The sequence below is a fragment of the Falco rusticolus genome, chromosome 6 (genome assembly GCF_015220075.1).
Source record: "Falco rusticolus isolate bFalRus1 chromosome 6, bFalRus1.pri, whole genome shotgun sequence".
NCBI lineage: Eukaryota > Metazoa > Chordata > Aves > Falconiformes > Falconidae > Falco > Falco rusticolus.
In genome coordinates, this window is record NC_051192.1 from 3,424,751 (window position 1) to 3,452,492 (window position 27,742).

Below are 27,742 nucleotides of genomic sequence, written 5' to 3' on the forward strand. Positions count from 1 at the left end.
AGTTGTATCCACCACTACTGTAAAAAGTATCTCAATATCCATTTTAACTGGAAACAATGAGCAAGAAATCTACACTGTGCCTATGGCACAAAGAGTCCAGGTAAGCCACTTCTGCACCTGTGGGCTGCATTACAGATTTAATTACTACACTGCAAACCAGCACTCAAAAAAGTCACGCATACCTTCATCACACCGTACCAAAGCCTACCCGTGTCAGTATGATTACAAGGCAGTAGCCATGTTCAGATGGATTTTGGAGCCTAATTCTTGACCCATTTTTTCAGTCTTGTCTCTGATTTCTATTTGATAGCTATGACATAAACTGGTTGATTATTCAAATAGTACAACATTCCATCATTACCTGTGATACTTTAACCATGTATCTAACACAATGTCTCTGTTTTATACATAGTCTTTAATTTTGTCCTTGCTAAAAAGTCTTCTACTGGCTTTAATTACACTCATGAGAATGGAGAATTGAAAAAACATATTGTTTGCCCGAGGCCTCGGGTGGAAAGAAAAGGTTTCATGGCTCGGGGAATCACTCTTTGGTGACTTTAAAATTTCTCATACTCCTGATCCAAGACCGATATCCACCACTTACATCTTATAAATGAAGTGTGATCCCAAAGTGCTCCAGATCGATTACATGAAAACCAGGCAGGCAACATATAAGTACTTCACTCCCTGACCTATGTAAGTAGTTCAGTGCTTGACCCTAAATGCTTAGTAAATACATTTATACATTTAAATTTAGTGGCTCAGGGAGGAAATATCCACCTTATGATGTAATACATACATGTGTTTGCATTTATAGTGTTTTAAATAATGATGTAATATCACAGTCCCTCAGGAACCTGATGTTAATTTCTTACCTACCAAATCTGGCTTCTGTAAGTCTCTCTTTGCCAGCCCCAATTCGCATGCTGGGCTGAAACAAGTCTATGCCTGTCAGGGTTTGTTCTCCCTTTGAGGACGCTCACGGCACACACGGCTCTTCTGGGCCCGGGTAGGAACCAGCGGCACATCCAGGGTGCGAAGGCGCCTCGGAGGCACACGCCGGCGCCGCCTCGGGATGCTGAGGGCCGCGGCCCGCCCAGCGCCCCCCGCCGCGGCAGCCTTCGCGTTCCGCCCCTGCGCGGCGGGGCCGGACGGCGCGCGCACAGGCTGAAGGCGGGAAGGCGCCTCACGGCCGCGGGGGCGGGGCCAGGCCCGAGGGGGCGGGGCCAGGCCCGCGCGGCGCGAGCTCCCCGCCGGCGGCAGTTCCCTGCTGCGCCCGTCCCCCCGCGCCCGCCGCGCCCGGCCCAATGGCGGCCCGAGGCCGGCGCCACGGCGGCCAATCGGCGGCGGCGCGGCGGGCTCCCCGGCAAAATGGCGGCGCCGGGGTGGAAGCGGCGGCGCCATGCCCGGTAGCCGGCGGAGGGGGCTCTGCCTCAGGCCCGCTGCCCTGAGGAAGGGGAACGGCGGCAGCGAGGAGCAACTCACCCGGCGGCAGCGGCCGGCGGAGCCCCCCGCGGAGGAGGAGGAGGCGGCGGCCGGCGGCGCGGAAGGCGCCGGGGGCCGAGGCCTACCCGCCGGGGAGGCGGCGGTGCGCGGCGCTGCAGGTACGGCGGGAGCGGCCCCGGGGGGGCTCTGCCCTGCCCGCCGCCCCGGAGCCGCGGGGTCCGCGGCCTGCCCGCGAGGAGGGGGCCGGTGCGGTGCGATCCTCCGGCCGCTCTCCCCCGCCCCGCGTGGGAAGGGCCCGTGTCACGGAGTGGCGAGAGCAGCCTCCCGCGGCAGAGCCCGAGACGCGACCGACGACGCCAAAAGCTGCTCCAGGAGAGGATCGCGCCTGGCCGTGCTAAGCCTTTAAGTGCAAAGCATCTCCTGAGATGCTTCTCACGCAGTAATTGCATCTTTTAAAGTTATATCTGTGGGCTTCCACAGCTGCAGCGTCATTTCTGAAGGGCAGGGGTGACTAGCTGAGCTCCATGTAGTGCGCTCGGCTCATTTACTGGGCTGAGACAACTGCAGGCTGGTTTTGTGTAGTTATATTCCTGCTTTTAACAGGCCTAGCCAAAAAAGGCCCAGTGGAGGAAATATAGGCAAAGGTGTGATGCCAAACAGTTTGCGGGCCTGTTAAAATTGTGACCCAGATCAGAGGCTGGGTGAAAGATGCAGAGCAAGCAAGAATGCAAAATCTTCTCTCGTTTAGGTATACATAGTTTTTCTTAACATAAGCTGAAGTCAGTACTCCCTCAAGTATTAGGATTGACAGTTCTCACCCTTAGCATCAGATGCTGAGCATACAGCTGTTAGTATCGTGTGATGCTCCGTTATCTCCGTGGCGATGTAACTGACAAAGATAAGAGTCATATTCTGCATTAAATGTGTACTTTTGCAATATTCCTGTTGTAGGTAAAGGAATGGTGAGCGTGAATTGGTTTATATTCTTACAAGTTGAATCAGTGTCTTTTTAGGCCTTGTCCCGTTCTATGTTCTATGGGCTTTTATTTTGTTTTTTAACAAGGATCATCCTTCTGTTTACACAGAGTCATGTTTACATAAAACACCTAAGAGATCGTTGAGTAGGAAATCCCGTATACCTACGTTCAGCTCTCCTGTTAATGACACCGATATACAGCAAGAAATCTTTTGGGATCCTCATTCTCCAATTGCACACAGACTAGGTAATATTAACAAAATCCAGACCTCAGGGTGCCTATTTGAGGCGTGCATTCCCAATGCATGCACTAAATGTTACCAAATTTCTTGAAAGAAGGTCCCTCTCAGTTATCATGGTTAGGTTGTTCGGGTTTATTTTTATTAAAAACCTGTAAATTCTTCAATATTCTACTGAACCAAACTGATTTTAACACATACACTTGAATTATTTGAGATATACTGCACTTTATAAATTGAACTTTAAGAAGGTTTTTTGTTTGTTTTCATAGGCAATGGAAAAACCAAACAGTCTACCAGTAGATGCGCAGTAGAAATTTCAGAAATTGTTAATCGTATTGCTCCTCAGGTAATTGTTACTTTCTAAAACAATGCTCAGCTTGTTTGATTACTAAACAGAACAATGCTACAGCCTTGGTGAAGGCTCAGTTCTAGTCACAGTAGTCTCATGTTAAGAATTGGGTGTGTAGAAAAGTAGTAACGTTCATAAAACTGGACTGAATTGCTCTTAGGAGTCACAGATGCCGTAAAAAAGGACATATTAAGAAAGTGGACTTGCAGCAGCTCCATTTTAGTAAGTTTTACTTTTAGAATGCAAGTTAGTCCCTTATCATAGAAATACTGTTGTGTTTGTTTATCCTTAATCACTCATCTGTTAAAAAGGAAGAGTTTCTTCACATACTGCATTTACTTGGCGGTTGGTTTTAAGCCTTTTCAATGGTCTTGAATGACTGCTGAAGTACAAGAACAAGACTCAAATAAGAGAGACTCCACAATAACATAAACATAGTAACTTTGCTCCCTTACTCTAAATAATTTGCCTTTTTACCGTAAGATCTATGTTCTTGGTATCTCCTCTTGCTGTGAACCTGATGTCCACAGCCTGGGAAGTGAAAATAAGAGTGTTGGCTTATTGTTTGCTTTTTATTAAGTGCAAGAAGAGAACATGTCATTCCTAAAACAGTTCTGCAGAATTCAGCTTGCAAAATATAGCATTTATAATGTATTCACTATTTGGCATATCTGTGAGAAATTATACTTGAAGAATTGGAAAATCGTTAATAAGGGATGCCACTTCGTTCTTTTTAAATAATTATAGCTCTGTCATCAATGTAAATAATACCAGGACTTGCAAATACCTGTTGCTCATGTTCTTTTTTCTTAAAAGCATAATAATTTTAATAAAAATAACAAAGAGAAAGAAAATGTGTCCAAAACTACCCAGTAATTAGTGAAGTTCAAATTACTTTTGCGGTCTTACATGCAGTAATTTCCCATGTCCCATGGCTCTGGCTATCTGGATAATATACCACTACTGTGTTGTATCTCTTAGTTTTCAGAATTCCAAGCCAAGCCTGAACTTTGAAACAACTTCATTTAGTTTCTGAACTTCACTTATTTCTGTTTAAAGGCTCTTTATATAAATGAGTCGTAAATGGAAGAAGTCAGAATTTTTTGCTGGAAGCATACAGAACGATTTCTTTCGAAGTCTCTGATTTGTTAATGCTGCTTTAAGTGGATAAAGACAGCGTATCTCAACTAGCTCCTTAGTAGTGTACTAAAGTAAATTAGATTGCATCTTGTAACATGAATATTGCAGATTATGTGTAAAGCTAAAAAGTAAATAAGAGTATTAGATTTGAGCACCAAAGTAAAATTCAGTTATTTTAATTGAAGTTCCTGTTTTAAATTGATACAATTAAAGTGATACAACCATTGGTATGCAATATCACAGTAATCTCACTTAGCTTGTATTGGTTTGGCTCCTGTCTGTGGCTTTCAGCAGATTTGATCCAGTTTAATTTGTTTAGCAACTTTAACTAATGCAAGGTGTGAGTCTAGTCCAATCTTTATCCAAAATCGAATTGCTAAGCATTACAAATCTAATCATTCAGGATGAAAAAGCAGCCTGTAACGAAGACTCCCTTTTAGGGACGTGGATTGGTGAGGATGCTATTCCCTGTACACCTGGAGTAGTAAAAGTGCGAGCTAGGACAAAGTTAAGTTGTACAAGGTAAGTTACAGTTTTGTCTTGCCCATCACAGCCGGGCTTTCGTGAAAAAGGGTATGTGGTGTTCCTTTATGTATAGTGAACCGTGTAATTGTACATGAGCATACAGAATGCTTTTAACTTTATTCTTGTTATCTCTTCTTAATGGGGTGTTTCTTGGGAATTATCAGAAAGATTGCCTGCTGACTGCGCGCTGAAAGCGGTGGGATTCAGTCACGTTCTCTGTTAAAGTAGAGAATGGAGAACTGGTATAGCCATATTACTGAGCTTGGCTCCACTTCCTCAGTAGGTCTGATTTTCTTTTCCATATTTATTTTTTAAATCTAGAGATCTTAAAATAAAAAATCCTGAAGAGGAGCTCATGAAATTGGCTAAGGAATTTGATAAAAATCTAGTAGAGCTAGATGCTGTTCAGGAACAAGAGAAGCTTGGTCATGACCTCGAGACCACCTCAGAGTCTTTAAATAATTCTAAAGATGAAGTAAATATGAAGAACCTGAAATCACTTCTTGGTGAAGTATCTGAAAGAGATCCTGATCTGTCCCTGAAACCAGTTGGACAGAGCACTGGCATCCCTGCTGCAGAGCCCTGTCAATCTGGCAGTCAAAAACCTGCAGACCTTGAGGCTGAAATAGCCCTTCATGCTCTTTTTGACTCCTCTACCCAGATGTGTAGTGGACAGTTGAGCCAAGGACTATCAGGTACTTCTTTAAATAACAGCTTCCATGAAAACAAAAGCATCTTGGAGGAGGTGTACCTTCCTGAGCAAAATAAACACATGCAACAAGGTAACTCAGAGGCATATCGAAAAGATACTCCGTGTCCCCTAGGAAGCGTGAACCAGGTTATTCCAAAACCTAATATGCACACATTGATAAAAAAAAATCCTTCTTTGAAGACGCCGTTGGTGGTCTCCAATAAGCTTGCTGGAATAGTTAATGATGACTTTGATGACTGGGATACAGATTTGTTGGCAGATGATTCTTTTGTGATGCAAATAACCCAAAACCCTGAGTTGATAACTACTGAAGAAGCACTACCAGTTCCTACAAATCCATCTGTGCATGGTTTCAGTGACGCTAGCAGAACAAAGGAAAGAAGTAGTTGCGATTCAGTAACCTGTTTGGGGAATGTACAGAAATCTAACAGTTTGCAGTTTTCACCTCTGAAACGTTCTAGTAAAAACACACAAAATGTTGTAAAATCTCTTTCTTTACAGAAGCCATATAAGTCAGAAAAGTCAAAGACAGAGACCATAGCCTTTCATGGCAAATGTGACGTTAGGCCAGATAAAATAAATTCTGTTTGGAAAAGTGCCCAAAACAGTGATTTGAATTATATTCCTGTTTCAACACAATCAGAAGTGAAGAGTGGAAACGAAACTATTCAGCCTAAAAGTGACCCCCTTCCTCTTCTTCCTTCAAGATCTAATCCTCATAGACAATGGACTGAAAAGCCTGGGAACAACACACACGTTTTCTGTCAATCATCCAGTGTTTCTACCAATACAAAACCTAATGCTCTAACTAAAGTGGTTAACCAAGCTAATACAGGTCACTTAAATGAAGTTGAAATACCAAAGAAACGTCCTCTGTCATTTGATGACTGGAATGAAGCAAAGTTCTCTGATGAGATACTAGATATGTTTTGTGAATCCGATAGTCTTTGGGATGCAAACTGTGAGGATGATGAACTGTTGTATCAGGTGTGTGATGACATAGAAAAGCAGACTCAGAGCCAGGATGTTAAACAAGGAAACGAAAGAGCTAAAACTATGCAAGGAGCCAGCATTAATTCCAGATCAAATGCTGATAATGGGTTCGCAGCATCTAAACAAGGACTACCTGATCTTCGCTTGGCACAGAAAACAAATGCAAAACAGGAAGCTTTCTCACTGAACAGTTCCTGTAGGAATTCATCAAAAGTTACACATGGGCTGGCCACAACAGGTCACGTAGTGAACTGTAAAAACATCTCAAGCCCTGTGATCTTGGGTACTTCTATGGATTGTAAATCCACACTGTCTAAAAACTGTCATCAAGCTGCTTCTGAATATACTGCAAAGCCTGTTTCGGGAAAATGGTACAGGTCAAGTTCTATGCCAGCAGGAGAGACTGGTTCTGAAGTAAGTCCTGTTAATGCAGTAAACACTTCTAGTAACAAAATATTGGACACCCCAGATCTTTTGCATAATATGGGAAAGATTCCAAATCACAGTTCTGGTAACAAAACATCACATATGCCTTCAAAGTTTAAGTTCCGAAAGACTAACAGTTCTCAGGGTGCTCTTTGTGTAAGGTCTGAAAATCCAGGGAGTCATTCTGGCATTGGAGTTACTCTGCAGGGTTTGGAAGGAAGCAAGAATCAGGTGAATGTGACTTTGCACAGCAAGCTTGACAATAAGAAAACACCTTTCAAGAGGCACGTTTCAGAGTCTTCGGCACTGCCCACATCAGGTATTTGTCTTTACTGTATCACTGTTAGACTATTCTTGTTTGTTTTCCTCCTGTAATCAGAATGTCAGAGAAACGTATACTGTATTGCAGCTTACGATAGGCTTCAATATTCATCCATTCAGTTTAGGCGTTAATGAATGTTCTAACAAGAATTTTGAGGGCTTTTTCCAAAATAAAATTGTCCTGATGCATGTCTTGAATATCTGTATTTAAGGATTTCTGTTTCCCATTTCCATTCCACTTCTCTGAATACTTCACGCTCTTTCCATAGATACTCAGAATCACTAGGATCAAGTACAGGCTGGTGGCAGCACTCAGCATACCATATTTTTAAATTATTAGTTAAAAATACTACTATTTTGATACGTAGTAAATGTTGTGGTGTGATTCTGTGCTTGGAATTTACAGTTCCTTTTGAACAACATTAAAAATTACTTACCTCAGCCACAATTCATAAAACACCAGTTAAAATGGTGGGGCAAGGAAAGAAAGCAGCAGGTGATACAGAATGCAAATTTCTTTTCATTTCATTACTGTACACCTGGAAATTGGAGCCTCAAGTCATTCAGCCCTTCCAAAACCTCAGCCTCTATTGTTGTTTGCTTTGTGGCTGAAATCATCAGTGAAATAATTATTGTGTTGTCAGTCTAAAAATTAACATGTCCTTTCATCTAGAGGGGAGGTCGGTCACTTTTCCATCATTACATGACAGTCTGCAATATTCCATGCGCTAGTTACTTGCTAGGGAAATGCAGAACCAGTCAAGTGCCAGTCTTGTTTTTACTTGATCTCATGGCTTGGTGAAGTTAATCAATATTGATTTTGATAAAACATGCCTTTAGAGTGTACTGTATCAATTTGAATTTGCAGGAAGCACTGTTAAAAAATCAGAAAAAATATTTCTGCAAACTATCAGGCAGCATTATGTGAAGAATCAGTATTTTTTCTGTTTCTTCCTCAGCAAAGAAGCAGATAAATGGGAAGTAGCAACTTTGGATGTTAAGGGGGCAGGGAGGGGAGAGATAACTAGTCATTCTGTGGAATTTTCTAGAGAATAAAGGAATGAAAAAGAATAGCACTGACTTCCTTTACAGATAAACAACAGCTATCCCCACCTTAACTTGTTGGTGAAAGGACATTGCTGTAACAAAAAGATGGACATTAAGTGATCCTTTTAAAAACATACCTGATTTTTCATGGACACCTCTTTGTTGTTTTTTTTTAAAAGAAGCAAGTCAACCTTTGATTTATCCAGTTTGAAAGACTACTTATTAAAAATACATTAATTGGAAATTGGTGTATAAAACCAGTAAAATTCTTGACATGTGCAGGGAGTATCCCTGTTGGTTCCAGTGAGGTCAGGATTTTATTGCATGGGAATTTATAGTTCTGTAACACGACATATAAAATACTACGCTTAGCTATCATGTTCTTGTCTCCTTTGCCAATTTTTATTGCTACTTTTGACCTTTTTTCAACCTTTCTGGTTTTATTTGTGTGACACCTGTACTGTGTCTGACCCCTGTGTCTATACCATCTCCATGCCCATATCTCTGCCTAACTCACTAAATTGTAGAGCCCTTTTCACTCTGATAGCCTTAATTTTCTTAACCCGTTGCCATCTCCTAGGTTGACTCCTGATGTCACAAGGTTCACTTGAAGGGCAGCCAAGTGAAATTTCCTTGAAGCAAATGTCTGCATCCCAGTATTTTCATTGGGAGGTAGTAATCAGTAGCACTACAAAGGTCATGCATCTTATCCCCCTTCCTGCCTTGGGGACAGGATAGATGAGCCATTTTTAACTTGAGTGCCTGATATGTCAGAATAGTGTGCTCTTGCCATAGATCTTCAAACATTGAAAACAGATAAGTTAAAATACATATTGAACAAACCTGAAGGCTCTTAATACATGTTTTTTATTTACAGTGTCTGTGGTGGAACAAAAAAATAGAAAATGTTCTCAAGAAGAGATTGAAAGAAAAAAACAAGAAGCTCTTGCACGAAGAAAATCCAGAATGCAGGCATTCTTTAAAGATGCATGAATTTGGTGTTTGTTTTGTCTATGGAGGAAGTTTTGCGGAGAGAAATACGGTAAAATGCTGGAAGACACTTTTTAAACTGTTCACAGCTACTGAGGGCAAGCTTTTTCTATTTCTCAATTTTAAAAGAAAAAGATCTTGATCTGAACTGTAACTAATACCCTGGTGGTACTTAGTCTCAATTAAAAACTACCAATTGTAAACATGCAGTTTCAAACTACCTTCAGCACAATGAGGATTGTATTAAGTTTATATACTGTTATGTGATGAAATTGTATAGTCTGAAAATCATCAAAACATGAAAGCGTTTGTGTACACACATAAGTAGAAGATGTCAAAACCAGATTGTATATGTTTTGGCTGTATTTCTCTTATTGAAAGTATTTTAATTAGTAAGACTCAAGTACACACAGATTAAGAAATACTAATGTTTGCTCTCAGGTAGAAGAAAGTTTTTGAGTTTTGGTTTAAAGAAAGTACAATCTAGAAAACATCCAACATCAGAAAACTAATGAAAATGAACAGGCTTTGGAAAGCATGCTCAGTTTGTCTCTGTTACATTATAATATAAAAGTTTCACAAGGTGAAAAAGCATCCTGGAAAGGACATTTTGTCTTTTTTTTTATTATATTAATTCCCTTCATGAAGAGTTGCAGATATCCTAGCTCACAAAATTGGATCACGTTTTGCTAAACATGCATTAACCAAGCTAATTAGAAAAGGTAGCCTATGTCATTTTACCAAACCATGAGCAATATATAATATACCAGGTGAAATCTCAACAGCTATGAATCAGTTTAGCCTTAGCATACAGCCCTTATGGGTTGTACATATTTATCAAACTAAAGGCTGTTAAAACATAAAAATGCAATGTCATGTCAGCTTAACAGGAGCTGATAGAATTTTTTATGTGATAGATGGGTGCAGAGCTCAAACTGCAAAAACTGCCTGTGGGTAAGCTGCAAGATATTTTTCAACTGAGAAATGCTTATATGTAAACATGTGACACTGAAAAGTGGCCGCAATTTTTCTTTGTAAACAAGTAACTTCAAACTGTACCAAAGGTTAGAGGAAGCTTTTGGTATCTGTAGTATGTGCCGGTTTTGTAACTCCTAAAAATGTAAGTATTGTATATTTGTAAATCATCATTAAACTTTTTTTACATTTTTCGAGTCTGTTCTGGAAAATGTTAATACTACAGAAACTGGTAAAAGGGAGTGAAATGGGAATTCCGTATGGACTTTACCTGACTGTCCATTCTTGGTAATTCACCCAGTTATTCCATGCCTCAGTTTTATACCTACAGTAGTGACAAAGTGCTTCCTTTGATCCATTTAAATGAGAAGTCCTTGGTGGAGGAACTGGCTCTACATACAACCATCTGCAGTGGAATCCTGAAATACTTAACTTTGCTGGTTTCCAAGCTAGTGAATTTGCTTGGTGCTCGTTAGTGGATTAGGAAATCAAATCCCCAAGTCCACCAGAGACTCTGCTGGTGGCCAGTAGGTGTAACTGTTACTTACAGTCTGTGGCTGCAGCTCCCTGTCCTTCAGCCCTTGGGTGATAAATGATGAGTTGGATCAGCTTACTGATCTGACTGAAAATTAACACAGGAAAAAAAATGTTTTCAGCTTTTTAATGAACTTCACCATAATAACATCCTTAACAGATAATATAACATGAAATAGCAAGACTCTTGTGTTAAACAGATTCTGCTGGTAACGTTCAGTTCATTAAGCAGAAGATTTGCATGTCTGTATGACAAAGAAATGTAAACCTCAAACAGTGGCAGCTGTGAAAATTTTATTTATTGTGAGACTGTGGTTTGATCTGTGGGATATGCGTGTCTGTGGTGTTCTAGGAGAATCTAAACTATCAGGTAACTTGCCAGATGCACTATTAGCCAAGAAAGTGGCAATGAAAAAGGGTGTCTACTATCAGTATTAAATATGAGAGTTATAAAACTGGCTTTTAAGGTACTGATACACAAGAATGTCAAATCTTATCGAGAAAGATACAAATTAGGCTTTTGCTAGGACAGTGTTCAGCTTATCAGCCTTTCCCTACCCGGATATTTCTCTAGAAATAATGCTGTAAAGTAACCAGGATATTTTAAAATTTTTTTTCAAGGATAATATGGTTAATTATACTTCTGATATACTTCTGATTTTCTCAGCACCAAGGACAGAAGGACCCTGGAGCTGCCCACCTGAAATGCCACCACTGGTCTTCGCATGGCAGCAGCGTGAGAATGTACTGGCTCATCCTTTAACAGGAGCATCTAACCCATCCTCTTGTCTCCTGAGCTGTAACATAAGAGCTCCGTGTGTGACAAGGGGAATTTGGATGCCCTGAGGGGTGTGGAAAAGACCCTTTGCAAACTTTACAATTGGAGGAAGACCCAAACTACTTCTTGACCAGTTACTGTCACTTACTCATCCAAGTACTTACATTGCGCTGCTTAACCATATTTAAAGAATCTGTTTGCTGATCAGTGTGAAACACATCAATATTGACCATTTACGGCAAATGCATCCATTGCCCTACTCTATTAAACTAATCATAGCGGAAGGGCTTTGGGGGTTGATTTTTTTTTCATAAATACTTATTTTTAGCACTGATACTATGCTTCAAGGCCTGTAAGGTTGATTTTTTTTTCATAAATACTTATTTTTAGCACTGATACTATGCTTCAAGGCCTGTAATTTATTTTTTCTTAAACATTACTTTCCAAATAAAAATCACAAGTCCTCGGGATCGTGGTTTCTTAACTGATGTTGAGACAAACTACTACGATTTCTTTGGTCACATCCTGACTATCCTCAACTGCCCCGCCATACCATCTCTCAGTTAAGAAATTGAAGAGTTACTTCTGTTTGTGACTTGATGCTATCAGAGAAATAATTTCTTACATTCAAATTAAAACACTCCTATACCATTTTTATTAGGGAAATTTGAAAAAAGTGAAAAGCTTAGAGAAATATTTCAACCCCATACAGATGTATTGGTGGAGTCCATGCAGGGAGAAGATTCATTTGGGCTTAGAAATGGTTAAAAAGAAGAACAACCACTACAGTATCAAAAATAAAATTCCACAAGGTAGGAATTCTTGTCTTTAAATATATATAAATACATATACACTTATAATGGTAGATCAGGAACATCCAAAAGATTTAGAAGAAATCTAGTGAAAAATAATTTCTCTCTTAAAAAAGAGTACAAACCACAGAGCTTTTTTCTTGCAAGTGCCTGTGCTCTTGAGTGCCAGTCTTGGTCTTAGCCTCTTTCTCCGATGTAGTAGGAGAGATGTCTCATCTCATCAGTAGGCAGCGTACTGCCGTGGACAGGTGCAGACATGAGGAGTTTAACCTTTAATTCTCAAACCTCTAGCTGTTAAAGCCAGCAGTGCAGCAGGGGTGTAGCTGGAGATGGCTGTGAGGGCCGTGGGCCAGGCATGCAGCCTGGCGGTGTCCCAGGGCAGTCGGTGGCACAGGGAGGGCAGGGAGGGCACTAGGGGCCTGAACTGCGTTTCAGCTGCGTGTAGCTCTGCGTCAGCAAACACCGAACAGCATCTCAGGGATGCGGCACTGGGCCGTGCACAGCCTGCCAGCAGCTTCGCAGAGCAGATGAGAAGCGCAGAAGCTGCAGCTCTGTTCCTTGCTCTCACGTTACGGTAGTTACGTTATGTTCCCACTCCTCACCATGAGGAAGGATGCTGAGTAGCAGCCTCACAACCCCATAGATTTTGCAGGGGATGCTCAGCCTCCCTCATGCTTCCTGCTAAGCTCTTGGTGACCCACTGATACTGCATGCGCCTCAATCATGCAGTCTTTTGTCTGACTACCTGCAGTTGACAACAGATCTTCATCAGGAAAGTATCTACATAATTTTAATTAATTAATAGACATGTACACATAAGAAGTTTGGTATTTCAATAGCTGACATTTCACTATGAAGCCACATCTTCCTCCAGGCAAAAAAGACCTCCTATACAAATAGTAACAACAATCTTAAATACCTTCTAAATTAAATTATGACTGCCATGTTTCATTATAAATTAATTTATGACTGTTTGCTCAAGCACTCATCTTCGTTTCATTCAGAGCACGGTAATTTTTTACATAAGCAAAGCAATCAGTGGCTTAAGTTTAAATGCAAGTGGAATTCCTGTATGTCCCCATAGCTGAGTGTAATTTTTATTCCACAGATACTGACGCATTTCACAATGAGTGATGTTACTCGCTAAAATCCATGGATTTTATTTTTCAAGTAAAACCTGTGGTGGATTTTTTTTTCTTTTAGGAAAGGCAAGTATGATCAGGTGATGGATGCATTCTTCACTATTGTCCTTATCTGTATCTAAAATTATGTGTTGTGGCATATACATCCATACATCCATAACCTTCCAGTTCATGCTGGTGAGGGATCATGTTTAAAGCATTTGAGAAATTTAGGAATATTGGGGTTTTATTGTGTTAGTTGTATCAGGTTTTCAGAGGCCAGCATCCAGCAGTTCTTCACATTTTGGCCTATAAGGCACAATTAATCTTGGGGCTGCAGTTCAGAAATAGCAACGTAATCTTATACTATGTGTACCACTTATTACATCTAGACCTTTTTTCCCAGAGGAATAACATAGATGAATTCCTTGATTATATCTTTTTAAACCTAAAAAGAGCTACAATTTGTCAGGAAAGAATAGCTGGAAGCAACAGATAGTGACCTAAATAGTAGAATTCCAAAGATAAAATAGAAGAAAATGAACACAAATGCTTCATTGTCTGAGAGCTGTATTGTCTGCAACACACTCCAGTGAATCCAGTGTTTGTGGAAGAGGCCAAGGCAGATACAATCTGTGGAGCTAAAAATGACAGCCTGAGTAAGTAGCCATCAGAGATGAAGCTAGGAAGGCTCTGGCAATTGTGCTGTAAATCGTAACTGCAATATTTGTTCAAAGCTCCGGTTACTACGCATACTGGCGGTTTTGTCAGAATAGTCAGAAAAGTCCTGCCTCATAAAACACTTAAGGATATCTAATGTACTGCTCTTGTGGAACTAAATATAAATTTCTGTGACTATTGTCTGGGTGTAATGTCAGTATGGTAGCTGGCAAACCATTACGGGCCTGATTCTACTCCTGCAGCAATTTCCTTAAAGCGCTGGAGGTAATGGAGTGACTCAGGCGAACGAAGAATCAAGCCCGTGCATTTCATTATTGTAAGTATTTCTTGGCTTTAACACATAAATCTCGTAAAACAGCATGGCATTTATCAGAAATTGTTATTGTTTATGCGCATTTTCCAAGTTTTGGGGGGAAAAAGGCTGCATCTATGCATACCTTTTAAAAGCTGCAGTTAACAGCTTTCACCTCAAACTATGTAGTGAACAGTGGTGAGAAGAGGGCTACAGGATTTACAGAATTATTTTTTAATGAGGTTGTCTGCACTTTGCAGCTTGTCCTTACCAAAGGAAAAACTTGATTCAGGTTTTAACCCTGGAAAATTAGGACCCATGTAGACATGGGAATGAAGCTTTCCATGCGGTGCCACACTCTCCATGAACAGAAAACGTCCAAATAAAATATTATATTCTAACAGAGCAGAGCAATTTAGGGTTTGGGGTTTGGGTTGGTTTGGGGTTTTTTTTGCTGAGCAGGATGGGATTTATTGCACACCTAAAGCTGAGCATATGTTGGGCAGCGTTTTGCAGAACCATGGCTGTAGGGCCAACTGTCTAAGGCTACTTAAGCACCTGGGGAAGTTACTCATGGGGAGTCATGTTGGAGATTCACAGTGGTATGAAAAGAGTTCAATGAATAGTTGTTTTATAATATCCCATTGGATACTTAGCTGCAGCTTTGGATGTTAGAGGCCTACAGAAAGCTGAATCTCAATGACAAAAAAAATGGACATAATGAGAAAAAGAAAAAGGTGCCGTCTAAGGCTTGCGTAACAGTTTGGAAACATTTTAGTATGATGAAGTGTTAACACCTCCCTCACCAATAATGACTTGAAAAGGACTTTTTAAAAAAAAAAAAAAAAAAATTAGGTCTCATGTTCTACATTAAAAAACTGAAATATATGCTTAGAAAGATCACAATTTTGAATTCCTGTCTTCCTGGTTGCTTCTTATATCCTATGATGTGTCTGGATAGGGCCAGATGTTTTTGTAAACTCTAATGCTGTAAATGAAGACAACATGAACCCCAGTAACTATTTTGTTACTGAACTTGAATGGGTGTTAGCCATGAATAAACGAATTTTATAGAATGACTATGTTTTCCATATCACTTGCTTAATTTTCAGCATGCTGACTTGTGTGACTTCAATGTAAGCCACTCATCAGAAGTGGCAGTCATACCAGCAAAGACCTCAGTTTCCAACATACAATATCCAAAGATCCCGTAAGATTCACTGTGGGGGGTTAATGCCAGATTTCCAAGCAATCTGCCATCCAAATCTCATACGGGCTTTTTTTGAAACTCCATAGGGCTTTTTTCCTCTCCATCCTTTGGTCACTGTAATCCCTCGGTGTCTGATGTGGTCCTTAAGCATCCTCTGTAGACTTAACTAGGCATCATGTCCTAGTAAGATTTCCACAACAACCATGCTCCTGCTCCTTTATGGGAGACTGGTGCTGTCTACTGAGTTGCAAATTTACATTTACTTTTAGTTAGATCTTTAACTCAGATATTTTCTAAGGCAGAAGTCATCCATTCCTAACATTTCAGGATCCCAAGTTTGATGTGTTAAAGCTGTACAATCTGTAATCTGTGGATGTGGGGAGGGAATACTTGGCCTGCTTCTAAAGGCTGTGTGCGGGGTGAGCGAGAACAGCAAGTTCATATATGCTATACAGAAATCTGTGTATGTGAAATTTCTGGAAGGCTCCACATCGCCGATGAAAATTTTCCAGAGATCAAAAAAGTTTTAATACGCTGCATTAGAGTGTTAAATCTTTACAATACAACACATTAGAAAGAGTCTGACCAAGTGACAGTTTTCTAATAGATAACCACAGAGATAGGAAGACAGGTTGGAGGACAGCCTATAGAAAGAGTTATGGAGGTAAATGGAAAGAAATTTGAAGATGGTTTAAGATAATGTCAATCAATGTACACCAGATAAAGAAAGACCCTTTTTTCATTTTCTTGAGAGTCTGAGGCACCAACAAAACTACACAAAACACCTGTTAGTTATAAAAATGTCAAACAAGTATACATTTGGGAAATGGAGAGATTCAAACATTCATGAACAGGCGAGAGAGATTCTTGGAAGACATGTTGGATATATTTGTCATCTCAGCAATTTGCCTGTCTGTGTTCCAGAAAAAACACAAGTAGTTTTGTGAGTACTGAAAGTAATCAAGCCTGATTTCCTACAGACTAATTAATGGAGTTTTAAAAAGATGCAAGTTCCAACTGAAGCTCTGAAGCTTTTTGGTTGAGTCCCATAGCATGAAATTCCAATGTGGGTTCTCTGGAGACAAATAAGAACGAATGAGACAAATAAGAACCTGAGCTCTTCTGCAGATACTGGGATCTTTTGAGACCCTCCTCAATCATCCCACTCAGTTTCATCAACTTCTGGAAAAAAAACTTTTCTTTTTTAGACTCTCTGAAGAGCTGACCCTTCCCTCTTCCAGTCTACTCAGTGAAATCTCCCCAACATTTTCATGTAATGGTCATGGTGTACCCATGATGGCTTGAGCACAAGAAAAAATAATTTCCACCCTCCAAACCTGCCTAATTTTCGCTATTGCTAGGAAGTCTTGCAGTTCACTAATTAATAAGTAATTTGATGTTATTTCTGACCTAGGAATGAGAGAGGATGGGAGAAGGCCTGGGACTTTCATTCCTTGACAAGCCTTGTGTGGGACCCTGTGCTCTTCTCCGCGTTGCTGTCGGTCGGCTGCCTTGCTGCTGACAGAAGCCACTGCCAGCCTGCTTGCTTGTAACAGCCGAAACCACCGGTCCTGCCCTCTTATATACAGGTACGACTATTTTAATTAATGTTCTATACAAGAATATTTATCAGCCAAAATCAAGAAGTAAATCTATTTTTAAATGAAACTAGCTTCAATATTTACTGCAACTTAATGACAACTTTAGACAAGAATTTAATTACATGAGTCAGCATACCATATATATTGTAGGGATGTACCATGGGATTTATTTTAAAGTGTAATTTAGAGTATAACTTTTAGACTGCTCCTCAATATGAACTTAAATCAAAATATTTCCACTGATGGAGCACATTCTTCAAAACTGATTACAAAAGTAGCCACAGTACTAATGGAGGCTTACTGTAATTTTATGTGTTATGGTATAAATGACTTGCAAGAACACTCTTGGGAAGTTGTACTGTAATTTAATATCTTTAAAGCTAAAAACTGCTAGGGAAATATTTTTTTTATGGGGACCTACTTTTTCCTCTTAGTATCACCTAGAAATACATCTTTCTGTAGGACAGTTTTGCATCCCTTGCAATTCACATACATGTCCAGAAAATACGTCGAAATGTCGTCCTGTGCTTTGCAGAACGTGCCTCCCCTGAGGAGTGGACAACAGACAGGACTCAGGAGATCCAGCTTTTCCTTCCTCCCACTCACTGCTGATCTCCAGGAGGATTACAAAGGCCAGTAACAGTTTCCTTGTTCACCATTACCCTTTTTTTTTTTTTTTTTTTTTTTTACTGACACCTCTGATGGTGGTGTGGGGAGAGGGGGGTGTTCCGAAATGTCTGTATTTCAGGGCCTTGCCAGGAAAATGCCACACAACCTTTGTGACACAGCTGCATCCCACCACAGGGAGATGTGAATTACCTCTGTGACTGCGCAGAAACAAGCTGTGTTTAACATTCCAGCCATACAACTAAATTCTTACTTACACTGACCTTATTTCACTGCAATGAGAAAGAACTGTTGTTCTGTGACAGTACCTCAGGCCTTGGCTACATAGGAATGCTGTTCAACTGTTTAGCAAACTGATTTCAATAAAAGGCTGGCCAACACTGTTCCCTGACTAAACAATTTCTAGAAGAAAAAATAGGTAAGTCAGCACAACGCCCTGGGGTGGATGAGGAGGTAGGTTTATTCCAGGACGTAACTGCTTGAAGACGCATACACAAATGAAACGGGCTATGCCAAAACACAAAGGGATTTTTTCACAACCTAATTATCCTGTGTGGCAACTTTTTAGCGGACATTATTTGTAGATCTTCAAAAAAACAGCTACATTGCAGGTTGCTATGGCATCATTCCATTGTAAGGTCATGCCAGGCATATGCTCAAGGATGTTCCTACTTTAACAGAAAGGCATCCTACCTCCTAACTGCTCCAAAGACATGTAAAGAAAGATTTACACCCACACAGCGCTGTAACAGCTCCACAGGAACTCTAACTAGCCATGAGTAAATAAGGCCCATAACCAAAAATGCTGAGCAGCACCTCAGCTGGTGTAAATTGTCGCAGCTCCTCCGTGGAGCTGGGGACACTTTACACAACTGGAGGATTTGTTCCTCTGAATGCGCAGAAAGTCAACCTCCAACACATAAAATGTCCTTGCACAGCAGGAACACACAAACTTTCTTTTAAGCTCAGTAGGAAACTTGTGATTTCTCACTCCAGCCCCTCAGGTGTGCTTCACCTTTTATTGGTCAAGATGGGTATTTGCAATGGTCCACTGGGTACCAGAGAGATGCCTTTTTAAATTCCTTTCTAAGGTATATTCTAAATGTGTCTGGAAAAAATTTACTTGCAGCTGGAATTGCACGGGGTAAGCCACACAGCTTTTCAGTGCCCTTAGATAAATAAACACAGCACCGCTCGGCTGTCCGCTGCTGCGCCGAAGGGTCACGGGGCTGGATTAGCCCTGATAGGCTCAGAGGCTGGGAATTTGCAGTAATTAACTTGCACTTAAACAGAATCATATATATGTATCCAAACCAATTTTGTGATGGAGAGGGCAGGACTAGGTCCTGGCTGCCAAGTGCCAGCCAGCTGGGCCTGCTGTCAGCACAGACAGCTGTGGGAAAGGAGGGGACAAGACTTTGTGCCACGGAGCAGCAGTGGAGGCACCGTGGCCACCTTCCGATTTTCCAGATGGCAAAGAAGCCTTGAACTGAGTCGGAGGTCGAAGATGGCTCCAAGCTGAAGGGTTTCCAAAGGAAAACCTTTCCTATCACACTCTGCAAGAAAAGTAGATCAGCACAAGACATGGGTTACAGGATAAGAAAGGTGCGACAGCAACATCACGCAGCCAACCCAAGGATTTAATTTAATCCAGTTACCTGCAGGGGGGGAGATGTGGTCACCACAAAGTTTGTGGCATGTGGATACATGAAAAGAGGCTGGAGATCTAAATCTGGATCCTTCCATTCATTTTTCTGCAGCTGTCACCACTTCAAACCTTCAGTTCTAGATCTTGTCCAAACTATATCATGGTCCTGACACAAAAACTGTGTCATCTGCAGAACATGGGATATATTGGTCTGACCTAAAGTTCGTAAAATCAAGAGCAGCCCTGTATGAACTGGAAAATGACTCACTTGTCTGCAGCACATCCAGATCAAGTCAACTCCTACACAGCCTCTACATCATGATACTAAAGAATGAAACATTTTGTAGCACCGTGTAACATTCGATACTCTCCCTGTACTAGAGGGAATATTTCTAATAATCTCCGTTAATGGTCCACACACAGGAGTATTTCATTATTTCCTAGGGAGTTTAGGTGTCACACACCTCCAGCACTCCTTTTAGGTTGGCTGGGGGAACTTCGCAGGGTAAAATAAAAACCTATGCAACAAATTCACCCTGTTCTGCAAAACTCACTGAGATAACCTCATTCCAGCTTCTACATAGCCTTAGCCATAAAAATTCACCCAGTAAGCTCTGTGTAGCAACGCTTTCCAAGTCACAACAAGTAACTGTGTGTACCCAGAACTCCCCACCCAACCTCCGATGGAAATCTTTCAAAGCAGTAGCCAGTGTGGTTCAATGCAAGCTAACAGGAGTCGCACAATTTGCAACTCCTGCTTTCAGCTTTGCTCCAGGCTTCAAGGTGTTCACTGTGTTCTTCATTTTTTTCCCCTTCAATCCAATTATTTCATTTCTCAGTATAGCGGTTTTTCTACATTCTTAACAACAATATACTGTAACACACTGAGCACCTTCCATGCGTTACAGACACGAGTACCAACCATTGCTCTCTGCCATCTCCACAGGCTCCAGGGACCACAGTGGACATCAAATGACTTCACTAGGGCTGTGCCCTGGCATGAGAGAGGAGATTGCTTAAACAGGGCTCTGGCCAGTACCGCAGTTCCTGTCTTCTAGTGCACTGAAGCCTCTGCTTGACTGAGAGAAAGGGACAGTTAAAAGTTTAGAGGTGATTTTAATGAAAGATTTCAGGAAGCAGAAGAAAAAATTGCTCATGGATGACAACAAAAAATGCTTCGTCTATGGAGCAGCACAGCAGAAAGCAGAAAGAGAGGAAGAAGGAGACAGAGGAAACCTGTAAAAGAGAAGAATGGGAGAAGCAGTCGGCTAAATGGTGTGGAAGATAAATGGCAGCAGAACTTCAAGCAATAGATTTCACAGGGGTTTTTAATGGCTTGAATTTCGTATAGCTGCAGTAGGAAATCAAGGAAGCTGCTGGCTGGTGGAGACAAGGCAGCGCTGGCAAGCAGCATTTTAGATGGAAGGGAGGAAGCGGAGAGATCTTGCTGACATCATCCATCAAGAACAGAGATGATCATAACAGTTTTAGCTTGTGTTGATGAAAAAAATCATGATTGCCACTGCGATAGGGAAGACAATCAATGGCAGGAGAAAAGATGATCTAGGCGACAGCCCAGGAGATGGCAAGTGTAACAGAACTGATAGAGGAGATGAGGATCTGAAAATCAGGAGGAAGTGGTGAATAACTAACCATAAGAAGTCAAGCGAATCCTGAAGTGGCAGCTGGATGTGCAGAAGCAGATGGTTATGAAAGTCCAGACAAAAGCATTACTACAGAGGAGGAGACTGAGTGGCAGAGGAGGGCACGTGCATCGTGGATGTTCACATGGATACCTCTGTGAGGCAATGGGGAGAGTGAGTGGCAAAGGGAGGCACAAAAAAAAGGAGCTGTCAGTGAGGGTGCATCTCCAAAGCAAATCGGGAATGAGAAGAGAGAATTACAGAAGCCAAGTGTTTGGAGGGAGAAATTAGGAAAGGGAAGGACAAAGATTGTCCTAAGATGAAGCCAAATACAGCAGGCGGAGCAGCCTGTCCATTAAAAATCAGCGACAGAGAAGCTACTTAGAAGTGAGAACAGCAGCTTCTGAAAATGTGGCAACAAGAGGAAATCGGTGGATTGTTAAAAAGGCAGACTGAATTAAAGGAATTTCATTTTTGCAAGAGCAAGAGCAAGAGCATTCTTGAAGGCAGAGGTCTAGAAAACAGAGTGGTTAAAAATACGCAAGAATGGAAGAAGAATTGAGAGAGAACAGAAGACACAGAACTTGCACTGGACCTGGAGAGACATTACGATCAAGTATAAAGAGAAGGGAGGGAGCTGGGGTTTGGGGAGGACAGTACACGAGGAAGCTGGAGGTATTATATGGGCTTATTCACACTGTCCTTTAAAAAGAGGACTAGATCCTGGCAGGGGAGGGATGAAAGGTTAGCAGAAAAACACAGTTTATTAGTCATGAGCAAACACAGAGGGTTTGAAGCTTCCAGCCCAGTATGAACATCTGTATGGGAGGCAGTTCAGTCTCTGGAAGAAGTCCTGACCCTATTAAAGTCAATGACAAAACTCCTGTTGCCTTCAACAGAGCCAAAATTTCACCTTGTGTCTGTGGCCATTCCACTGAGACTTCCAACATGAATGCCAATTAGTGCCAGTTTCAAAGGTGACATTTGTGACACAGATACGCGCTCCACTGGGAGATGAGCTAAGATTATCAAATTGAGTTTGCATAGACCAGTAAAGGTAAGTGTGACATTCCCTGTCCTAACAGTTGACTGAGGCAGATAGATACACACACAGAGAAATAGCTGAGATTTTGAATACTTCCAAAGCACACCAAAAATGTCATTGCTTTTGATTTAAAGATAAGTAAATAAATAAAAAGGATTAGTAACTCAGCCTGTGTGTGGCAAGTCTAAATGAATCATTAGTATGTTAAAAGACATGCATAAAATAATGTTTAATTAAAAAAAAAGGGGGGGGGACACTTTAAAGGGTAAATTGTCTCATATTTTAAATTAAATGAACACAAAAAAATGACCTGAGGATAGTGGATTACTGCTTACAGGCTTTCAGATGCTAGACTTATGCGACAGCCACTATTAGCACATTCAGATTAATAGTTCAACGGTAATTGGAATATTAAACAGAACGTGTCATTTTGATTTCGTAAAATGTTCATCTGAGTATTTTACTTAACTGGGTTGATCTAAGATGTAAGCAGACTGGATACCACAGCACTCAAAACAGTTACTTTTTTTAATTATTATTATTTCCATGTTGATGCATGCATGCATGCATGCCTAGATCAAAACCCATGCAGTCACTGTACAATTTAATACACATTATCAATTCAGTCTCCTGATAACAGTGAACCCCTCCTGCTTTATAAGCCTCTGCAATACACCAGTTTTACCAGTGACTCCATGGTGAATCAGACCTGTGGTTTCCAATACTGCTATCCCATTTATGAGTGGAAATCTGGGCTAATCCAGTGCAAACAGCCTTGCTGTTAATGTTTTGGCCAGGTTTCATGTAGATCAGAATCTCTCCTAATGTGAGTGATTCTAATTCTCCACTCTGCTCTATTATTTTCACATAGACATGTAATCTATGCTGTTAAGACCAGTATAACAATGGTTTAAAGGAGTAAGGGAAACCCACAATAATATACAAACCACGGTAATATATGCTGGGTAGCAGGTAAGCCACATTTCAGCTCCTAAGAGATTCCTGCTTCAAGGCAAATCTGTATCTCATTCTAAGCCAGGTTCTGAATAAATACATGATCATATCAGGAAGTCACCACATCGCTTATCACATGTGTGTGTACAAGGCAGTCGCTGGTGATATGCTCAGAGGAGACGGAGGCTGGCACAGCAGAAGGGCTGCAAATCCAGCCGGAAAGTGCACTGGCAACTCTGCATGTGGAAGCTTGCACATCACCTGCTCGCATTGTACCTAGCCCTAGGAAATGCACTAAATCTTTTCATGTTATACATGCCAAATTCAGCAACAGCTTTAAAAGAGAGCAAGAAAGACTGAGATTGTTTTTTAACTGTTCCCATTATGTATGATAAAAGAAAAATTAGAATTAATAATACAGCATAAACTCACTGCTCTTCTGCCACTGTGTGGAATAAGGCTTGCTCAGCACCTCAGCACCTTTACGCTGCGAGCCTGTTAGATGAGCACCAGGCTTTCTCAGCCTGCATCACACTTCCCAGCGTGGCTCTGCTTTGGCTCAGCATGCGGCTCTCCCCCAGTTTCAACTGCAGCCTTGTGCAAAGATCACAGGTAGAACACAAGCGATTTGTCTGGTGTCATACCAGCGTCAAAGGCCAAGGGCACGATCCCCGCATGCTGAAAATGAGCTACCCCAGTGCCTGAAGCCAGGAGCTGAATGACCAGAGCAACGGTGGGGGCAGGAACCTGGGAAACTTTATAGTTTTTCATCAAAAAGCTGTGGGCTAGAAGGTTTTTCTTATGGAGACAACAACTTGTCCATTCCAGAAGAGGGGTGGCGGGGGGGTGCCACATGTGTGTAAGCCTCGAGTGAGGAGGAGGTAGGTTTAATTAATCTTAAATGTCTTTGCAATTCAAGAATTGTAGCCCTGGATCAGTTCTTGTACTAACATGATTAGCAAATATTGACTTTTGAGTACAATAATAATGTGTCATCTGAAACCCTTGATAAGTAACTTAAGTACTTCCTTAGCTTGCATCTTATTAAATTAGATGAGGTACAGTTGAAACACATTACACAAAGCCATTGAAATGAGAAATCAGACCTAAAGATTTTAGCATTGATTAAGGAAAGTCAAAAGTTACAATAAAGATGAAACCCTGTGGCCCGCACTGTGCTCTCCATCGGTCGCTGTGAGTACGGGTTGCCTCGCTCCAGGATTTACCCTGATGCTGTGAGCTATTCAAGGTTTGTTTCGGTATTTACTAACAGGGGTGTGTTTTCTTTGGCATGGAGTAAAGTCACTTTTTCCATTTCTGAAATACCGTAATTCTCATAGTTGTAACGGGTAAACATTCCCTATTAGTGACATTTTGACATGCAATCCATCATTTGATTATGTATGATGACCATATAATGTCAGTTTTATGGAAGGTTAACTGGCCTAGGTTTTGAGCTTTTGAAGTTAACATAACGGAGAAAAAGAAAGGCGTCACACTTGTGTGCCTGTGAATATGGTAAGTATAACATACTCAAATCTGTTCATAAGGTTTAGTTTAAAAATGTGTACAGCAACTCAACCAAGAAAGGAGTTAAAAGATGTGATACTCCTCAGATGCAACCTGACAAATCTTACTTTATTGATTAGTTTTCAAAGGCAGTGCAGTGAGAGCACTACACTTACAATAGACTTTGGAATGAGTTGGAGGGGGGAGAAAAAAGCTCCAAATGTCATCAGAGCAAATGGTCTGTGAATGTTGCTTCAAAGCTAGTCATTAGTTGCCAGGGTATTTTGCCACAAAGCTTGTAAAGAGGTTTTCCTGGAGGGGAAGGTATGACAAAATGCACTTCTTGGCAAGATGACTTCTGCTTAAATAGCAGGACACATTAATTCTTGCTTGATACATAAAATTAATTAGAGGATTAACATCCTTTATGAAATTTTGCCAGAGATTTTTTCCTTTTTACCAGGAATAGACCCCAGGCCTTTTCTGTACTCTAATGAAATTGCAAATTGACTTGTGTTCAAATGATGCTTGACTAAAATGAATAATTAAAAATGTATTGCTAACAATGAGATGGGTCAGCTGATCTTTTCAAGGATTAATTAGTTTCAAGAACCATCTTTCTAATGTAACACAGCAAAGGCCAAAGCCAGCACACCTTTTTTTTTCATGCAGTAGTTCCCCTTGAAGTCAATGGACCCATTCTACTCCCAATTATCCAAGGTTTTATTCCAGATTGAATCTGCATAGAGTGAGTTTTCCTCTAGGGCAATTCAGAGAAGAGCTATGCCTGCAGGAGTTGAGCTGTTATTCTATCTACAATTCAGTGAGCCCAGTTCCTCTCTTTATTAGGGTCTGGTCCAAACCCAAGCTGAACTGGCAGGAGTCTCCTGTTTGTCTTCATTAGGCTTTGCATCAAAGCCAGGAAAGTGCATTACAGGAAAACCCAAATACTTCTACAGAGATGTCACATCGGTGTAAGATCTCTGTGACTGCCAAAGGAATCAGGATTAAATTTCCTATAGGTCAACAAGTGGATAAATGGAGAAAAGCTAAGGCTAAAGAGAATAAGGAAGCCTGTGTGTGCATGCTCGCCCACGAAACATGTTAGGATTTGCTACTCTCCAGCGTGAATGAGGAGGTTAAGGATCTAGGAAAAATGACTCGACATAAATTTTTCAGGAGGAGGTCAGGAATCTAATTGTCAGATTTTTCAGAAGTTTAAAATATTTCATTTCCAAAAGCACCCATGTGCAGTTACTTAGTTTCCATTTTCACAGGTGCTTTGAAAAGTCCCACTGAATGCCTATCTGTTTCTTTACACATCTTTCAAAATTGGCTGTAAGTCCCCACTTTCAACAGTGACTTGCATACTGTGGCATCTAACTCTGGCTGAACGCCACACAAAGCAACATTTGGAGGTTAAGAGCAAAAAGCTGGAAAAACTGCCCTACTACTGTGATTGTGTTCCTTTTGGTATTTGAGTTCGTTCATTTAGGGCTGATGTGGGTACATTTGCACAGCATTGCCCTGTGCTGCCTAGAAATTTTCTCAGGTACTCTGAAAACTTTACCTTTAACTTCACGTAAGGTGAGATTTACGGAGGCATAAAGGTGCAAAGGGAGCTGGTGATTAGAGCTGAGGACCCAACTGGTAACATGCTGTTGAAAATCTCTTTCATTGATCTTTCACTTTTAAAATATGAAATGTCTGAGTTACTTCCCCAGTGTGTGCAAATAAGCGTGTTTCACTTTTAAAATTCTTTAATCACCTCATGTGTTTGTAAAAGGTCCCTCTCTGCAACAAGAATTTTAAAAAAGGAAACCTAACATTCAATTCCAGTGTTTTCTCAAAACACTTTCTAATTCTCAAAACGCTTATTCCTACTTGCATGTTTCTGAGTTCCTGTCTCCAATGGATTTTTCAGATGTGTTTTATGTTGTGTTATGATGTTTCTAATTTGGGTGATGAAAGGTTAAAAGATACGCCTGTATGAAATTACCAAGTGGCTCTTGTGAACTAACATCATATCTTATTGAGTATGATCACTCTGTCATTTGCTTTGGCTACAGCAAAGCTTTCAGATACAGTAGGAATAAGTTGGGCTCCCCAGAGCCTAATGCAGAATTTGAAGGGGGGGCAAAAAAAAAAAGTTTCCTCGCCTAAGACTTGCTAGCCATGTGTAAAGAAATGATGCTCTGGAAAATGTTGTTTTTTGTTGGCTGCCCTTTAGTCAGATCTTCTCACTGCTGGCATTGTGCAGTCAGCTTAAAAGGTGTATTTAGCATTGAGGGATTTGGTAAATACTGCTTTATTGTGCTTCGTACTCCCTACAGGGCATTCTGAAGAGATGAATAATAAGTGTGAACAGGAAGAGCAAGTTTCCAGTCCTGTCAAATTAATTAGAGCAGTGTAGAATGAAGTGAGGTTTGCCGTTAGGTAGGTTGAAAACAGGCAAAGGGAATTATTCAGGCATATACAAATATATTACCCCACTTCTATTATTATTGTTTTCTTTTGAATCAGATATAAAATGTAGCTATGTTTTGTTATCCACAAGAAAAACCTCCCTCAAATACTGGGCATATAAATGAAATAAGCTGGATATGCAGAGCTATCCCCCTGCTGTGGCAAAAGCAAAACTCGCCAAGCAATGACGCTGCCCTTAGAGCTGCTGTTCAAGAAGTGTTTCCTTACGGTTTTAAGGGAATTAGCGACACCCAAGCTCAATGTCATTTAATTCCTTAAAGACGTTTTAGAGCTTGACTCAGCTCCCAGCTGTAAAACAGTCCCTCTGATTTGCCAGCCGCCAGCTTCATAATTTTCGGAGACTTGCATTTTTCCTTATAGCAGCCCAAAAAAGTCGTTCTTGGTGTCATACTTGGGCTCTAGTTTGTGTCTTTTCCTAAGTCTTTTCAGACAGCCATCAACGTAGGAGGTAAAAAAGGGTCTGATCCAAATCCCGCCTGAGTCAGTGGAAAAGAAAAATTCCTGCTGAATGAAGTGAGGGCTGGATAAGATCAGTAGACCCTATTTTTTTTATTCCCTGCCTAGACAGGAGTGATCTCTATTGTGCATTTCCAAGCTCTGGTATGAAATGACTCGAACTCCAAGGCTACTGCTTCTCCTGAAAACTACTCCCCAGACT

The 27,742-nt window shown here is 40.9% G+C and overlaps 1 protein-coding gene across 5 annotated transcripts; it reads left to right on the top strand.

Annotated features, from left to right (window-relative positions):
• Nucleotides 1–1,342: 1,342 nt before the first annotated feature.
• On the top strand, nucleotides 1,343–15,440 carry ETAA1 (ETAA1 activator of ATR kinase). 5 transcript variants are annotated; one of them, XR_005104916.1, is made up of 8 exons: nucleotides 1,344–1,604; nucleotides 2,532–2,669; nucleotides 2,934–3,010; nucleotides 4,557–4,675; nucleotides 5,000–7,128; nucleotides 9,055–9,219; nucleotides 11,344–11,749; nucleotides 11,812–15,440. XR_005104916.1 is itself a non-coding variant. In XM_037392093.1 (7 exons), the coding sequence occupies exons 1-7, from the start codon at nucleotides 1,403–1,405 to the stop codon at nucleotides 9,168–9,170; spliced, it is 2,562 nt and encodes an 853-aa protein (XP_037247990.1). In that variant the 5' UTR covers nucleotides 1,343–1,402; the 3' UTR covers nucleotides 9,171–10,335. The 5 variants fall into 5 exon arrangements, 4 of the variants coding, with proteins under 4 accessions (XP_037247990.1, XP_037247987.1, XP_037247986.1 ...); XM_037392093.1 differs by lacking the exons at nucleotides 11,344–11,749; nucleotides 11,812–15,440 and having other exon boundaries at nucleotides 1,343–1,604; nucleotides 5,000–6,797; nucleotides 7,017–7,128; nucleotides 9,055–10,335; XM_037392089.1 differs by lacking the exons at nucleotides 11,344–11,749; nucleotides 11,812–15,440 and having other exon boundaries at nucleotides 9,055–10,335.
• Nucleotides 15,441–27,742: the final 12,302 nt, after the last annotated feature.

Bases quoted from the DNA above. Each gene is read 5' to 3' on its own strand.
- ETAA1 (XM_037392089.1), top strand. From the start codon at position 1,403: ATGCCCGGTAGCCGGCGGAGGGGGCTCTGCCTCAGGCCCGCTGCCCTG. The intron at 2,670-2,933 runs GTAATATTAACA...TTGTTTTCATAG, and splicing joins TCCAATTGCACACAGACTAG to GCAATGGAAAAACCAAACAG. The intron at 4,676-4,999 runs GTAAGTTACAGT...TTTTAAATCTAG, and splicing joins ACAAAGTTAAGTTGTACAAG to AGATCTTAAAATAAAAAATC.